This window comes from Pteronotus mesoamericanus, unplaced genomic scaffold, assembly GCF_021234165.1.
Source record: "Pteronotus mesoamericanus isolate MK-2021 breed Mesoamerican mustached bat unplaced genomic scaffold, CSHL_Meso_final contig_121, whole genome shotgun sequence".
NCBI lineage: Eukaryota > Metazoa > Chordata > Mammalia > Chiroptera > Mormoopidae > Pteronotus > Pteronotus mesoamericanus.
This window is the reverse complement of record NW_026555046.1, coordinates 4209854-4228087: the sequence shown is the minus strand read 5'-3', so window position 1 is coordinate 4228087 and position 18234 is coordinate 4209854. Positions and strand designations below refer to the sequence as shown.

Below are 18234 nucleotides of genomic sequence, written 5' to 3'. Positions count from 1 at the left end.
ATTTTGTATACATCATTTAATAAGTTGTTCTTTTCACTCAGTAATGCTTTTGAAAAACACACAGGCTGATGCCTATAGTTGTAATGTATTTATTGCTGTCTAGTGTGACTTCTCACGTACCAAAACCTACCTTGCTCCATGCAAATGCACCTCTCCTATTGCTTGTCTTCTGTGTCTGGTTTTCTGCTTTCTAACTAATTTGAGAGGGAGAGAGGAGGCAGGCGGGGGGGGGGGGGGGGGTGCGCGGAGAGAGAGAGAGAGAGAAGGAGGGAGAGGAAGAGTAAGATTTAAACTCACCAGTGGGTTAATGCGAGTTGCAGCTTCCTCATTTATAAAGTAAAAATACTTAGAAGCAGTCCAACAGAATTAAAACATTTAGGCTTACCACCCACACCTGTTGGAATGGCTATCATTAATAGGTCTATGAATAATAAGTGTCGGTGAGGATGTGGAGAAAAGGAACCCTAGTTCACCGTTGGTGGGAATGCAGACTGGTGCAGCCACTGTGGAAAACAGTGTGGAGGTTCTTCAAAAAATTAGAAATGGAGTTGCCTTATGACCCAGTGATTTCACTTCTGGGAATATACGCAAAGAAACCTGAGACATTAATTAACAGAATATATGCACCCCTATGTTCACTGCAACAATATTTACAATAGCCAATATGTAGAAGCAGCCTAAGTGCCCCATCAGTAGATGAGTGGATAAAAAAGCTATGGAATGTCTACGTAATGGAATATTACTTGGCTGTAAAAAAGAAGGAACTCTTATCCTTTGCAACAGAATGGGTGGACCTGGAGAGTATTATGCTAAGTGAAATAAGACAGTCAGAGAAAGAAAAATGACATATGATTTCACTTATATGTCAATCTAGTGAATAAAATAAACAAACAAAATAGAAACAGACTCATAGATACAGATAACAGACTAAAATTTGTCAGAAGGGAGGGGTTTTATGGGGCTGAGTGAAAAACTTGAAGGGATTAAAAAGTACAAACTGGTAGTTACAGAGTAGCCACAGAGATGTAAATTACAGCATAGCAAATATAGTCAATAATATTGTGATAAATATTTATGGGGCCAGGTGAGCACTTGAAGCAGTGTCAAGAACACCTTGTAAAGTACATGATTTTCTAATTCCTTTACTGTACAGCTAAAACTTATACAGAAAAATATTGAACATAAACTGTAATTGAAAAATAAAAAATTAAAAACTGGTAAATAGAAGGAAATAACCATTTTGAGAATGTTTTTCTTAAAAGAAGTCTTAAAAGTAATATATTGAAAAAATACATTTAGGCTTGCAGTTGAGGAAAATGCTCAGGTTACCTTAGGTGATGGTGATGTGTTGTGAAGATTCATAAGGAAAGTAAGTGAGAAAACACAGGAAGCTGTGTCCGCAGAGGGTAAGAGGAGACTTGAAAAACCAGAGTGTTCTTCAGGAGGCCACAGCCCTCTAATGGCCCAGGAGCAACTATTGATGTTATGTTCTTGAGACTCAGAAACCCTCCATGTCTATATCCACAACTACCACTTCTAATAGCCAAATGATTTTTCTGGATAATTTCTGGGCTCCTGTCTGCTTGCTCATGGCTTCTGCTGCGTTGTGGCTCCTGCTTACTGCCTTCTTTCTGTGGTCTTTCTGCTTCTGGATACTCTGCTATATGCTCTGCTCTCCATGTCTTTAAAATGTCCTTCAGCATTTCATTGATTGCTCTACAGTACAACCACCCTGGAATTTTCCAAACTTGTCTTTTCTCCTGACTCATTGAAACAGGTCTTAGAGGTTTATTGAGAGTAGAATGACACCCTTACATGTCTATCAGGCTTGGTTTTCCCCGTGTGCTTTCTAACTTCATTTCTGGTCCATGAATATTTATAAAGCACCTGTGGTATGCCTAGTCCTGTGCCAAGTACTAGGAATATGAAGATGAACTTGAGAGACCATGAATCAACAGACTATGAGAGAGACCACTCAGAAAAGAGACAAATTAAATTCAATGCAATATTAATTTCCTAGAACTGCTGAACAAATTACCATTCATTGGGTAACTTAAAGCAATAGAAATTAATCTCTCACAGTTCTGGAGGCTGAAGATCCAAAATTAAGGTGTCAGTAGGGTAATGCTCCCTCTACTGGTTGCCTGCAATCCTTCACATTCCTTGGCTTGTAGACACATCACTCCAATCTCTGCCTCCGTCATCATATAAGGTACCCTCTATTTGTCACGCTATGTCTTTAGGACACCAGTCATTGGATTTAGGATCCAGCAGGATCTCATAATAAGTTGGCTACGTCTGCCTATATTACAGTCCTGGCCCAGTCTAGCTGTAGAGAGAGTGGCTGATAACTTTCCAAGTAGATAATTATTTTATAGATAATTTGGTATTGAACATATTAGTGTATTTGTGCTTATGTATATACAGAGAAGCAAAGGGAAGCAAAGATGAAAAAAACTGTACCTCCCATTTTCTTCTAAATAGTTTTCTTTTTTTCTATCACAGTTACAACTTCCTAAGGGAACTCTGAATGAGAGTTTTGGAACCTGGAAAAATTAAGTAAATCAGGCTGAGATACTTGCAATAGAACAGAAGTTGCTGTAGCATGCTGTTTTGGGCTGAGCTACTCACTCTAAGTTTGTCCTTTCCAGAGGAAAAGGTAGCAGAATGCTACTCTTAGTTGTTAACAGTGTGGCATAACCTGCTGGGGCTATTTCCCCATTTTTCATAAATAGTCCATTCTCCAGCCCCAGGGCTGTCAGAAGTTCCCACAAAGAAGCCAGGAAGCCAGGGAACACCTGTGACATTCTCATCACTGTGCTAGCCTCAGGAAAACCCTTTGAGGCACCAACGTGCAGGGTTACTGCTGGCAGCTATGGCTCCTGGGGCACCTTCTCTCCTCAACCCTCAACTTACAATTGTCCACCCTTCTTCCCCCCGAATAATGAAGAACGGTGGCCCATTGTAAATGGCCCCTGACTATACCACTTTCCTAGTGACCTTTTGAGGCTAGGCCCAAGGGGCTGAAACTGAAAAATGCTGTTGTAACTTCCACAAAACCCTGAGGGCCTAGTGCTTTCTAAAGGCAAGCCCTACACAGTGCTCACCTGTATGGTCAGATGTGGCTCCATCTTAGAGCACTGGTCCCCAACATTTTTGGCTCCAGGGATCAGTTTCATGGAAGACAATTTTCCCATGTACCAGGGTCGTGGGGGTGAAAAGGCAGGGTGCGGATACCAGGAGCTAATGCAAGTGGCATCTGAGGACAAGGCAGAGGGAGGTTCAGTTGTTGATAGTTGTGAGTTTGTTGTCATTTTACTGTTCATAGTTTTAATCTTTTTCTTAGATAAGTTCCTTTAACATTTCATATAATAAAGGCTTGGTGATGATGAGCTCCTCTAACTTGATCTTATCTGGGCAGCACTTTATCTGCCCTTCCATTCTAACTGATAGCTTTGCTGGATAGAGTAATCTTGGATGTAGGTCCTCGCCTTTCATGTCTTTTATTACTTCTTGCCTACAAGGTACCTTTTGAGAAATCAGCTGATAGTCTTATGGGAACTCCTTTGTAGGTAACTTTCTCCTTTTCTCTTGCTGCTTTTAAGATTCTCTCCTTATCTTTCATCTTGTGTAATGTAATTATGTTGTGCCTTGGTGTGTGCTTCCTTGGGTCCAACTTCTTTGGCAATTTCTGAGCTTCCTGGATCTCCTGGAAGTCTATTTCCTTGGCCAAAGCAGGGAAGTTCTCCTTCATTATTTTTTCAAATAAGTTTTCAATTTCTTGCTCTTCCTTTTCTCCTTCTGGCACCCCTATAATTCAAATGTTGGATCGTTTAAAGTTGTCCCAGAGGTTCTTAAGTCCCTCCTCATTTTTTGAATTCTTGTTTCTTCATTCTGTTCTGGTTGAATGTTTATCTCCTCCTTCTGCTCCCAATCATTGATTTGAGCCCTGGTTTCCTTCCTTTCACTGTTGGTTCCCTGTTTATTTTCCTTTATTTCATTTTGCATAGTCTTGCCTTTTTCCTCCATTTTGAGACTATATTCAACTGACTCAGAGCTTCCAGATGACCAGTGTTTTGAACTGTGCATGTGATATATTGGCTATCTCTTCATTGCTTAGTTCTATTTTTGGAGCTTTGATCTGTTCATTCAGTTGGGTCATATCTCTTTGTCTCAGTGCACCTGTTACAATGGAAGGGTCGGAGCCTTGGGTATTCACCAGGGAGGGGCAACCCAGGTCACCACATTGTGACACTGTATGTGGGGGAGGGGTCCGAAAGGGAACAATGCAGCTTGCTTGGCTCTTGGCTGGCTTTCAGTCACTGCCCCTGCTACCCACAAGCACATTGGGCCCTTCTGGTGCTGATTCCTGGGTGGGTGTGCTTGTGTATGTTCTAGGGCACTGTGGTTTCTCCAACAAACTCTTCTGTGAGGCTGGGAGTTTCTCCCACTGACGCTACCCCTACATATTTTTACAGCCAGAGGTTTTTAGGCTTTCTTTTCTCATACTGGAAACTTGGATTGCTTGGTCTGTCTCACTCTCCAGCTGTTCCTCCCAGTTTACCCACCCACAAATGTGGGACCGCCCAGTATGCCAGCTGCCTCCTTTCCTGCCTGGTCCTCCAGCTGCCGCTTTGCTGCACATCCTTTCCACCCTAGCTGCCCATCTCTGCCCCTTCCTACCAATCTGGATGAATGCTTCTTCTTTAACTCCTTGGTTGTCAGACTTCCATACAGTTCAATTTTCTGGCAGTTCCGGTTGTTTTTTGTTTTTAAATTTGTTGTTGTCCTTCTTTTGGTTGTGGAAGGAGGCAAAGTGTATCTATCTATGCCTCCATCTTGACTGGAAGTCCAGTTTCCTCATCTTTAAAATAAGGGATAATACGTACCTCATAGGCTTGTTGGAAGCTTAAATATAATGTCCATAGAAATGTGCTGTATTCTCAGAATTTGAGCAAAGCTTAATAATATACATCAGTTTGAAAACAATTATTTAAATTGCAGAGGGTCTGGACATTAAAACCTTTATACCAAAAGAACTTTCAGATAACCTCACTGTCTGAAAACAGCAGAGGAATAAAGTATGCTTCACATTTGACAAAACTTTCAGTGTGTTATTACTTTTATTCTCTAGTGGCATCTAGGGAAGTTTGCAGCCTCTACTAGTATATTTTGCCTAACTTTTAATTCTTTCTCAACTCTTTCTTGTCCCTTTCTTGAACTTTGTCATTGTCTTTAGCCTGGAAACTCCACATAAGTGGCCCAGTTCACCTTGTGCTGGGGTGGCCATGAGTACAGCATCAGTGTGGTGTTGCCAGGGCCACTGGTGCTAGTCCATGTGTTCCTGAGGGCTACCTTGGAACAGCTGGGCTTGTGCTAAACCCCTTATTAAAGAGTGGTCCTGACCGCAGCATTGGCAGTGGTGGTAGTAGAGGCCCCTGAAAGGGCAATCTAGTCTACAAGCAGGAAAGCAGCAGGGCAGAAGTAAATGCAATGAGATAGTTCAGAGAGAAGCCACATGAGGGCATGTTCTCCTGGATGGTGTGGTTTATTCATTGCCAGGGAGCCTGAAAATTTGTTTGGTTTAGGGTCTTTGTCTTCTCCATCTCCTGCTCGGTCTCTGTTATACCTCTCTTTACTTGGTGGGTGTGTGAAAGGTGTGAAAGGTGTGATTGTGTGTAGTCTCAGAAACTTCTCATCCTTGTGGAAGGACCCATGTCACTCACACTCTTTCCTCCCCTATAGGAAATGTGCTTTGCCAATTTCAAGAAATATCCCTTCCATTTTCTATGCCTGGGCTGCACCATCTGCTTCACCTCTTCCTTTGAACGTAGCATAGATAAAGACACTCCATCCTTGAAGACAGGGAATAGGTGGGCATTAAAATCATGGGCTAAAATGAGGTCTCACTAAAATATGTAGCTATCATTTACCACAATATTCACTTTTATTACCAAATAATTATGCATATGTATACATGCATTTCATAAGAACCATATTGTAAACTGGGTAGGTTTTCTTTTTTAATGTTTAATGTTAAAAATTGGGAAATGAATTTTCTATCATAATTGTAATCATTCCTTTGCCAGTGTTAGGTACAACACATCACACCAAGCCCTCAATAAGGGGCCAGCTGAACAGCTGCTAACCTGGCGCACCTACAGAACCTTGCCTAGAAGAAGAGTCTAGTGAATTAATTCTGCCTGGGAGATGGTGAACTTAAGGAGGCCTGTGCTGAGCTAGGGAGAGATCTCCACTTGGGCGTATCATGGTACCTGATGCCCTGATGTCACTGAGAATGCACAAAGAGTAAATATTTGTTTAAACAATTCAGAAACTGATTAACAGCTTCTTGCATCAGGAAAGAAACCTACCAGAGGAATGAAGAAATATTCTTTTTAAACTCTTGCATTAACTTTCAAGCCATTACTCAATTGCTCAATAACCAACAAGAGATACAATAAGAATACCAACTTTTGGGAGAAGAGAAATGAAAGCTGGAAAGGAAGACCACTCAAAGTACCTCAGGTGTTTAGAGAGCACTTTCAGCAGCTCCTCCCAGGCTTAATGCTGACCCAATGGACATACTACCAGGGAGGCCCAGCTACATCTGGCCTTCAGGGGTCTCCCACACAACTCCTTTAAACAAAATACTGCAAATATGACCTACCTTTGAGGTGTTGAGACACATTCCACCTGGGAATTTATTCTGGATTGCCTTAATTTTGCCTGTTAGAATCCCAACAGCCTGCAGAAGGTGTTCTTTGCTGTCCCAGGTACCAATGGGATGACAAATATTTTTATCAAGCTAGAAAATTCAAACAATAATGTTAGCATCTGAATGAAGCAACACATTTTTCTGCTTTTCCTGACTTCTCTTTTTTGTGTTCAAGTTCATAGACACTGGCCTTGGCCCCTTCCTTCATCCCCACAGAATCAATTCTAAGGTCCTTTTTTTTCCCCACAGAAAAGAGAGAGAAACAAAGTCAGATTTGGGAGAAGTGGATGTGGCATAGTTTTAGTTAAGCACTCTAAGAGACACACACAACACACATAAATAAATAAAAAACGTGTTTCAAAAACAGTTAGCTCCCAAAGTCTACATATTTGCAGTCAAAATACAAATTTGTTTGTAACTGGGAAGGCTAAAAGTCTAGGTTTCTACAGAAAATGTAAAATTGAGGCTGGAAATGAATATCCAGATAATTTAGGACTCCTTCTTCCAATTTGTCTTAAGAACAAATTGGTTTAAGTAGGGTTTAATAATAATGTTTTTATCCACATGGATGAAATTGACTATTTCATGAACCCCAAAAGGATACCTGTAGTAACAATGTTCTTTATAAAATTTTCTCATTTTAAGTATGTTGCATACTATTTATTGCAAATTGAAGTTATGAAACTCATAGAATATACTTTCTTAAAGACATCCAGTAACTGATAAATCTAAAAAAAATACCAAAGATGTATTACAGAAATCACAGGACAAATATTGCAAAAGTGTGAGGGTGTTTTGAAGTCTATAAGAACAGCAAGTGGCTTCCAGTTTGAGCTGAGCTTCTGCAAGGAAAAATGAAGCAGGACTAATTGCAAGTTCCTAGTTAAGTACCTGTATTAGGCCAAATTTAATTCCCCTGTCGTCCCAACCATCTTGTAGGTTGGCTCCACCATGGTTTTCTCTGGAGATAGCTGCAATAAGAGCTGGGTCCACACAATGCCTCAGCCCAACTTCTTTTTAATCAGAGTCTGGTAAGGCTTTTAAGGCCCTCAAATCCATTTCAGCAAACATTTCAGAACCACAAATCCCTAAGCTGATAGAAAATAAAATGTATCCTCTCCTCCAGAAGAGAACCCTTTATCAGCATTTTATGTTAGCCACAGCCCATGTCTGTGGATCAGAGCTTGGGACAATCATTCTAGGACATGTTCCAATGTCTGATTGTATAAACCCAGAAAGGTCCACAACCCCAGACAGATATCAGTTCTCCCCTTTTCCCCATTCTCCTATTTTCTGCCACATTGCTGCATTAACAAGATTCTTGGACTAGATGTGAGCCAACCTAAGTTTCAGTCTGGTTTTGCTACCACTTAGCTCAAGCCCCTTAGAAAATCTCTCCTCTTTTCTGAGCCTCAGTTTTCTGATCTGTAAATTGGGGAGGTAGGGTTTGTTGACCTGTTGGTTACAGTTCTGACACTCTAATACTGGGATAACAGGAAAAAAACTTTAGAACAGGATTAAAAACATGAGAACATACAAATGACAAGAGGTTTGCTTAAAATATTCATGCTCTAACATGAAGTAAACACAAGGGCAAACAAAACCACAATTCAATATTTCACTTAAGAAATCATCTCCATATGTAGAAATAAACACATTTGGACAAGTTTGGAAAGAATAGGGGAAAAATAAGAAGTAGTATGTTAGGTTAGTCAAGATTCTATTTTCTCCTCGTTTTTAATTTTGACATTATTGCTATAACGATGATTATACCTGTTCAAAATGAAGCTATTTTTCTAAGAAATAATATGAAAATGGTTAAAGTAGGGAAGCCAGATGTTTGCTTTTCACTTACCACAGTTAATCAACAGTTAAATCACAGTAAAATCAACAGTTAAATTAACAGTTAATCAACAGTTAAATCACAGGCAGCCCCGAAGTCTCCATGGTCGTGATGTCACCATGGCAGCCGTGGTATGGTAGAAGTGGTGATGCAGGTGATGATTCATTGAGTGAAGATAAGGGTGAGAGCTCATGGAAGTGCCTGGGGTGGGGAGATGATAATTCATAGTAAGCCTGTGGGAAAATATTGCTTGTGTTGCTCTAATGAACATTATTAAGCCAAAGGAAAGGCCATAGACTTAGTCCTCCCAAGTCCCTCCTCAAGACCCCCCAGAATGGCTCATCACATGAAAAAGAAGAATCCCCCTTCCCACTCCAATCTTAAAAAAATGTAATGTAACACTTAATTCTAAAAACTGTGCAAAGTATTTTGAAAATCTATTCTTACAGATCTCAAAAACATTTGTTTCAGTCTAGATCAGACTTAAAATTGCTATTACAGTTTTTTAAAAAAAGACTTTATTTATTTACTTTTGAAGAGGGGGAAGGGAGAGAGAAAGAGAGGGACAGAAACATCAATGTACAAGGCAACCATCTATCAGTTGCCTCTTGGGCACCCACTACTGGGAATTTGGCCCACAATCCAGGCATGTGCCCTGATGGGTAATTGAACCTGTGCCCTTCAGTTTGCAGTATAACGCCCAATCCACTGAGTCAGTCCAGTTAGGGCTAAAATTATTAGTATATTTTTAAGCTGGAACTTAGAGAAACTTTAAGATATTTCTGACACAAATACTTCTAGGGATGCAAACATCTGGATTAAAAATTGCCTTTGTTTAGGAAGAGAAGAAATAAGGGTATCATTAACTTAAAATATTTATTTTATATCATGTTGTTGTCAAGTTGAGTTTCTTTCTGGATCTACTTAATAAAATTGGATATAAAATTTAACTTAACATAAAAATTTAGGTTAAATTTATTCTTATTTATATTTTGTCATTATGAAGTGAATTTCTGCCCAAGTCACCTTATTTATTTTTAAGATTTATTTATTTTTAAAAATATTTATATTTTTAAATTACAGTTGATATACACTATTATATTGCTTTCAGGTATACAATATAGTGACAACAACTTTTATATAAGTTACCAAATGATCACCCCAATAAATCTAGTACCCTTCTGACACCATACATAGTTATTGCAATATTTTTTACTATATTCCCTATGCTGTACTTTACAATCTGTGACTGCCCAAGTCTATTTACTAAAGGAGATAAAGGACTTTTCTGTAAATTGAAAAGTTTGTTCTAATAGTCACTAGGATTATTGAGTTGTACGGAAGGCTACAAATAATTGTTGTAGGAAATTATGTTTCTTAAAAAAAACATTGTTTCACTTAGTGTTGTAATTTTTTGTTTTAAATATAGAGGTGGATTTTATCTACTCACCATAAGCCTCGTTCTGAAAAACTTGACAGTATAAAGAGACACTTAGAATTAGGCACACAAACAATGAAACTCATCTTTATTGATATTTATCTTAAAAGGAAAACAAAGTAATTCTAAAGAGTAACTTTTTTAAACTATTTAATTTTTTAAAAAGAAAAACTCATCAAAACAAAAATATGAGCACAATCTGCTCTTTCACATCTACAAACGGGTGCAAAAAAGAAGAAGAAGAGGAAGGAGAAGGAGAAGGAGGAGAAGAAGAAGAAGAAGAAGAAAGAAGAAGAAGAAGAAGAAGAAGAAGAAGAAGAAGAAGAAGAAGAAGAAGAAGAAGAAGAAGAAGAAGAAGAAGAAGAAGAAGAAGAAGAAGAAGAAGAAGAAGAAGAAGAAGAAGAAGAAGAAGAAGGAATTGTAAATTGACCAAAAGTCAGACAGTGAAATTATCAAGTAAACTCAGAATAGTAAGAAAACCTGTCTAGATAATAAAAGCAGCAGAACCAGCAAAGCCAATAAGCTTCTCTAAGCACCGTGGATTCTCCTGTGAGGCAAAGAGCAGGAACCATCACCTCGGCACTCCTCATGGCCCTCAGTGTAGAACCCTGTGCCTAAAATGTGTTTGGAAAATATATGTAAGTGGAAAATGGATAAATTCTTATGACACAGATGCGATGTAAAATTGAGATGTTGGGGTTAGGAGTGCAGACTGAAAACATAAACCCAGAATCGGACTCCTTGTTACTGCCATGGTCCAAAACACCATTATTGCTCATATGGATTACTGTAAAGCATCCTAACTGACCTCTCTGCTCCACTCTTAACAGTCTATTCTCCACCCAGCAGCCAGAGTGATCCTGTGCACATAGCATGGGTTCATATCAGTCTTCTCTCTTCACCTTCTGGTGGCTTTTCCATTATTCAGAGCAATGGCAATGTCTGTTTGTAGCCTCTGTGACCTACCTGATCTGGCCCTCTGCTCACTTCCCAATGTCTCCTTCCCTTTTTTCACTCTTTTCCAGTCACATTCTCCTTACTCATCCTCAACAAATGAAGTAGTTTCCTGCCCCAGGGAGATTGTATTTGGCATTCCTTTTCCCTAGAGTTCTATTCCTCTAGATAGCCACACAATTTGCTGCCTCACTGCCTTCAGGTCTCTATGCAAATACCACCTTGCCAGCAATAAATAAAAAGTGAATAGGCAGTTCATAGACAAAGGGGAAAAAAGATCCTACACATATATAAAGGTGCTCAACCACATTCAAAAGATGAGAATGCTATGTTAAAAAATCACTGGGACACTATTTTTCACCTATTTAATTGGCAAGAATCCAAAGGTTTGACCATGTCTCAAAGTCTGTGACCAAAATCTGTGGGTGAGGCTGTGAAGAATAAGGCAATCTCATTGCTGTGGAAGGGGTTTTGCAATAGGTTGTTCTTTCAGCACTGTTTGTAATAGCAAAGGATTGAAAACAATGTAAATGTCATTACTATAGGGACTGACTGAATAAGGTAAGCTACTGCCACTCAATGTTAACACACACACACAAAAAAAAAAAGAAAGAAAGAAAGAAAGAAAAGAAAAGAAAAAGGGGAGAGTGCACTACTTACAAGGAATAACTTTTTATAATTGTAAGTTCTGTGTTTGTGACCAAGGTCTGTATCTCATTCACCTGAGTATTTGGTGTGGAGCCAAGCATGTAGAGCATGTTGTAGGACAAGCTAAATCGGCAAAGCCAAGACTCTTGGCTCTGAGTTCAGGATGGCAGAGTAGGAGGATCCTGAGCTTGCCTTCTCTCACTGATACCAAAAATGCATACATATAGAACATCCATCTTTGAGAACCACCTGAAGACTAGCAGAACAGATTTTCTACAACTACAGATATAAAATAAAAGTCACACTGAAATGGGTAGGAAAGGTAGAGGCTCAGTCTAGTCGGGACTTACCCTACTCCCTACTCTTCATACAAGTGGGAGGGGTATCACAACCACAGAGGTCATCCCCAAAGAATGAAAGGTCCAAGCCCTAGCCTGGGGAACCTGAACCAGGAAGAGGAGCCACTGGAACATCTGGCTTTGAAAACCAGCCGGGCATACATGTGGGAGAGCCAAAGGGCTGTAGGAAACCCAGATTGCATTGTTTATGAGTCCTGCCACAGAGGCATCTGTTTGAAAAGCTCCTAGGACATATGTGAAGGTGACATATTGACTAGTTTTAGGGTATGTGCTAGAGGAACAGAGAAATCTGTTGGAATTTCCTCTTCAGTCAGAGGTGATGGTGGGTGCCATTTTCACCCTTTCTTTAACCTAGCTTGTCTTACACTGGCAGGTGCCATATCTGGCACACTCCATTAACCTTCCTAATGCTGTTTACCCCACCCATGGTAGCCCCTCCAAAGTACCTCCTGCCCTGCCTCACTTGGCACCAGCACGCAGCAGTGCATCTGCAACAATGAAGCTGGGCCTCGTAGCCATCCACACTGAAGGCTTGCCCTGCACACCAGTGAGCCTGTAACAGTTGTGACCAGTCCACACAGCCAGCAGGCTAGAGACCACCCTTGCCTGCCAGTGTATCCTTAGAAGTTGTGGCCCAGCCGCAACAGGAGGCCACACCAGTCAAATGTCTGGAGTGCGTGACTCTGGTGACAAGGGGTACACCTTCTAAATAAAGGCCCACATGACACATTCTAAATAATACTACTTTTTCAAGACCAGGAGATTTAGCTGACCTACCTAATACACAGAAACAAGCAGGTAAAATGAGTAGAAAAAAAGAATATGTTAAAACAATAGACAAAACTCCAGAAAAAGAACTAAATGAAACTGAGTTAATTTGTCTACTAGGTGAAGAGTTCAAAGTTATAGTCATACAGATGCTCATCAAACTCTCCAGACAAATGGATAAACTCAGTGAGAACTTCAACAAAGAGATTAAAATTATTTTAAAAAGACCTGTCAGAACTGAAGAATGTAACAATCGAAATAAAAATTACACTGGAGGGAATCAACAGCAGATCAGATGACACAGAAGAATGGATCAGCAATCAGGAGGACAGGATAGTGGAAATCACCCAAATAGATGATTAAAAAGAAAAAAAGAATTAGAAAGAATGAGGATAGCATAAGGGACCTTTGGGACAACATCAAGCATACTAAAATTTGAATCATAGGGTTCTCAGAAGGAGAAGGGAGAAAGAAAAGGATAAAAAACCCAATTGAATAAATAATCAGTGAAAATTCTCCTAACCTGGTGAAGGAAACAGACATCCAAGTCAGGAAGAACAGAGAGTCCCAAACAAGATGAACCAAAAGAGACCCACACCACCAATATGGGAGAAGAGTAAGTTGAAGCTACACTAAAACCTCCTCTCAGGACCAAACTGGAATTACAACTGAATTATAGAAAAATCATCCTGAATAATTAACTAAACACTAGCTGGAGAGAAGCCTTATAACTGCAAACAGTGAGAAGAAGCCATGTCACCACAATGAGTCCGGTAGGGAGTGCATAGGAGGTGTGAGAGAGCTGGCTGGGCACCCACGGCTGGCAGCTGAGGGTTGGAAGGATATTTCAGGGGCTAGGGGTTTCCTCCTGAGAAGTGAGGAGTCTAAACCCCAAGCTGGGCTCCCCAGACTATAGCACCAGAACTGGAAAGGAAAACAGATAACATATGGCTGTGAAGAGCAGCAGTGTTTCTGTCCACCAGGGAGAGATGGCTGGAGGTACAGAGAGCCTCAAAAAGGGCAAATGCACAAAATTCCACTTGCAGCCACTTACCCTAGGCTCTGGCAGAGAAAGGGCAGAGGGGACTAGAGATGCTTGAGGAGAACCTAGGGCTGGTGGCTCTGGGGAGAGAACTGAAGGAATGGCCTCCATCATCCCTATGCTGACTCATTCCCCATACTGCAGGGGCCATCTTCCTCAGTCACAGCACTCCCCTCCAGGTGGCATCAGCCTCAGGGGAAGAAATAGGCCTGCCCACAGGAATTATCTGCCCAATCTTGTGGTACTTAAGCCCTGCTGTTGAGGAGTACAGCTGGAAGACATTTGCTGATTAACCCTACAGAGCCTGCAGGCAGAGGCAGGTCCTCTGTACCTGGTGCTGATAAAAGCTGGGATTGTGCAGCCTGGACACAAACAGACCCAGCAGAGGGAACCACAAGCTGTGAATCACTGATAGCTCCAGATAGGTTGCTCAGGGCCTATTGCAGGCAGGGTTTGTCTTAGGCCAGCACCAGAGCCCAGCAGATCTACCTATTACACAGAAACAAACACAAAGAGGCAGCCAAAATGGGAAAACAAAGAAATAGACTCCAAATGTAAGAACAAGAGAATTCTCCAGAAGAAGAACTAGATGAAATGGAGGCAAGCAATTTACCAGAGAGTTTAGAGTAACGATTATAAGGACACTCAACAGCATGAAAAAGGACACAGAAACCATAAAAAAGGACCAGTCAGAAATAAAGAATGAAATACTTGAAATGAATAATACACTGGAAGAAATAGACAGTAGGTTAGATGAAGCAGGGGATCGAATCAGTGATTTGGAAGACAAGGTAGAACAAAACACCCAGAGAGGCAAAAAGAAAAAAAATGTTCTTTTTCTTTTTTTGCCTGGTGAATATTAGTTTTATTTTTTAAAATCATGTTTATTCTGTTACAGTTGTCTCAATTTTTCCCCCTTTGCCCTCCTCCACCCATCCCATCCCCAATTCGTTATTGGCATATAAAAATGCATTTGATTTCTGAATATTAATTTTGTATCCTGCTACATTGCTGAATTAAGTTTTCAGTTCTAACGGTTTCTTGGTGGAATCTTTGGGATTCTTTAGGTACAGTATCATGTCATCTGCAAATAAAAACTGTTCTACTTCTTCCTTTCCAATTGGATGCCTTTTATTTCTTATTCTTGTCTGATTGCTGTGGCTAGGACTTGCAATACTATGTTGAATAAGAGAGATGAAAGCAGACATCCCTGTTTTATTCCCGATAATAAGGGGAAAGCTTGTAGTTTTGCCTATTGAATACGATGCTGGCAGTGGGTTTGTCATATATGGCCCTTACTATGTTGAGTTATGTTCCCTCTGTTTCCACTCTGCTGAGATATTTTATCATAAATGGGTGCTGGATTTTATCAAAAGCTTTTTCTGCATCTATTGATATGATCATGTGATTTTTATCCTTCATTTTGTTTATGGAGTGAATCACGTTTATTTATTTGTGGATGTTGTACCACCTTGCATTCCCAGAATAAATCCCACTTGATTGTGGTGTATGGTCTTTTCAATGCATTGCTTCTTTGGTTTGCTGAAAATTTGTTGAGAATTTTAGCATCTATGTTCATCAGGGATATTGGCCTATAATTTTCTTGCTTTCTTTCCTTTTTTTTGTAGTGTCTTTACCTGGTTTTGGAATTAGGATAATGCTGGCCTTGAAAAATAAGCTTGGGAACCTTCCCTCCTCTTGAATTTTTGATATAGTTTGAGAAGGGAAGGTGTTTGTTCTTCTTGGAATGTTTGGTAAAATTCATTTGTGAAGGCATCCAGTCCAGGGATTTTTTTTTCCCTTGGGAGTTCTTTGTTATTACTGCTTCAATTTCTTAGGTGTAATCTGTCTAATCAGATTCTTTGTTTCTTCCTGATTTAGTTTTGGAAGATTGTATGTTTCTAGGACTTTATATATTTCATCCAGTTTGCTAGGTTTGTTGGCATATAATTGTTCATAATGTTTTCTTACAATCCTTTGTATTTCTTTGGTGTCAGTTTTGATTTCTGTTCTTTCATTTCTGATTATATTTTTTTGGTCCTCTTGTTTTTTGATGAGTCTGGTTAAAGGTTTTCTCAATTTTGTTTATCTGTTCAAAGAAATAACTCTTGAATTCATTGATCTTTTGCATCTTTTTTTAGACTCTATTTTATTGATTTCTGCTCTCATCTTTATTATTTCCTTCCATCTACTCACGTTAAGCTTTGTTTGTTGTTATTTTTCAAGTTCCATTAAGTGTAGTTAGATTGCTTATTTAAGCTTTTTCTTGTTTTTTGAGATAGGCTTGTATGCAATGACTTTTCCCTCTTAGGATTCCTTTCCCTGTGTCCCACATATTCTGTGTCTGTCCCGGATATATATGTATTCTCATTTGCATTTGTTTCAAGGTACCTTTTGATTTCTTCTTGAGCTCTTTGTTGACCTATTCATTGTTTAATAACAGGTTATTTACCTTCAAATCTCTTTGTATTTTTCAGTGTTCTTCTCGTGATTGACTTCTAGTTTCATGACATTGTGGTCAGAGAAGATACTTGATATGATTTCAATCTTCTTAAATTTGTTGAGACTTATTTTGTGTCCTAACATATGGTCTATCCTAGAAAACGTTCTATGTGCATTTGAAACATATATATATTCTGCTTCTTTGGGGTGAAGTGCTCTGAAGATATCAATCAAATCCATTTAATCCAGCGTGTCATTTAAGGCCATGTCTTCTTTTTGATTTTCTGTCTAGAGGATCTATCCATTGAAGTCAATGGGGTGTTAAAGTGCTCTACTATGACTGTATTTCTGTTGATCTCTCCCTTTATGTCCATCAATATTTGCTTCACATATTTAGCGCTCTTCTTTTGGGTGTGCAAATGTTTACTAGGGTTATATCCTCTTGTTGGATTGTTCCCTTTATCATTATGTAGTTCCCTTTTTGTCTCTTACTATAGTCTTGATTTTAAAGTCTATTTTGTCAGATATATGTATTGCTACCCCAGCACTTTTTTCCTTTCCATATGCATGAAATATCTTTTTTCATCCTTTTACTTTTAGTCTGTGCTTATCTTTGATTTGAGGTGGGTCTCTTGGAGGCAGCATATATATGGGTCTTGTTTTCTTATTCATTCAGCTACCCTATATATTTGGTTGGAGCATTTAAGCTATGTACATTTAAGGTGATTATTGATAGATATGTACTTAGTGCCATTTTATTGTTAGGCTAATTTATTCTGTCTTTTTTCCTTTCTCTTTCTCTTCTTCTTCTTCTTAAAGCAAGCCCTTTAACATATCTCTGGTACTGGTTTGGTGTTGACAAAAACTCCTTCAGCTTGTCTAGGAAGCTTCTTATTTCTCCTTCAATTTTATACAATAGCCTTACTGGGTAAAGAAGTTTTGGTTGTAGGTCCTTGCTCTTCATCCCCTTGAATATGTCACACCAATCCATTTTGGCCTGAAATGTTTCTGATGAGAAATCAGATGTCAGTCTAATTGGTGCTCCCTTTTAGGTAACTACCTGCTTTTCTCCCACAGCTCTCAGGATTCTCTCTCTGTTTTTCAGGCTTCTCATTTTAATTATGATGTATCTTGGGGAAGGCCTCTTTGGATCCAACTTGTTTGGGACTTCCTGAACTTCATGGACTTGGTTGTCTTTTTCCTTCATCAGATTGGGGAAGTTTTCAATCATTATTTCTTCAGATAGGTTTTTGATACCTTGCACACTCCCCTTATGGTATTCCCATGATTCAGATGTTGTTACTCTTCATGTTGTCCAAAATGTTTCTTAAGTTCTCCTCATTTAAAAAGAAATTTTTTTCTAGAAAATCAAGGTGGCGGAGGGGTGAATGGAAGTCACACTGACCTCCTCCCATGACCAGTCTGAAATTATAACTAAATTGTGGAGAAATCACCTGGACAAAAAACCTAACAATAATGAGAGAGGAGCCTTATAACCTTGGAGAGACAGAAGAATCAGTTTTAACACAACCTAACTGGTAAGGAGTGTGGTAGAGACTCAAGAAGTGGGCAGGGCACCCACAGGTGGCAGCACCAGAAGGATATTGAAACAGCCAGTTGGATCTTCATGAGAAGAGCAGGGCCTAAACCATAAGCAGGGATCTCCAATCTGCAGCACCACAGCCCAAAAAGCACACAGATAACAGCCAGCTGTGAAAAGTGGTAGGGTAGCTCTCTGCCAGAGACAGGTGGCTAGAGATGCAAAGATCAGTTTAAACAGAAAACGGATAATTTTTTATTTGCAGCCACTTGCCCTGGTCTCCAGCAAAGGCAGGGGTAGAGTGGGCGAGAGACGCCAGAGGAGAGAATGAGGAAGGAGGCTTTGGGGAGAGAACTGAGAGAGTAACCAGCAGAATCCCAATGTTGACTCCTCTCCGAGACAGTGGCTACCATCTTGCTCAGGCAAACCACTCCCCTGAGTGGCAATAGTGTGAAAGGACACAATAGCCTTGCCCCCAGGAG

The 18234-nt window shown here is 39.8% G+C and overlaps 1 protein-coding gene across 1 annotated transcript; it reads right to left on the bottom strand.

Annotated features, from left to right (window-relative positions):
- Positions 1–6641: 6641 nt before the first annotated feature.
- LYG2 (lysozyme g2) lies at positions 6642–13127 on the bottom strand. Its single transcript, XM_054585697.1, is given in 7 exon segments — positions 6642–6697; positions 6700–6808; positions 7610–7806; positions 8323–8339; positions 8634–8707; positions 8710–8762; positions 13076–13127. Coding segments are annotated over 7 exon segments (558 nt in total).
- Between the last annotated feature and the right edge of the window lie 5107 nt (positions 13128–18234).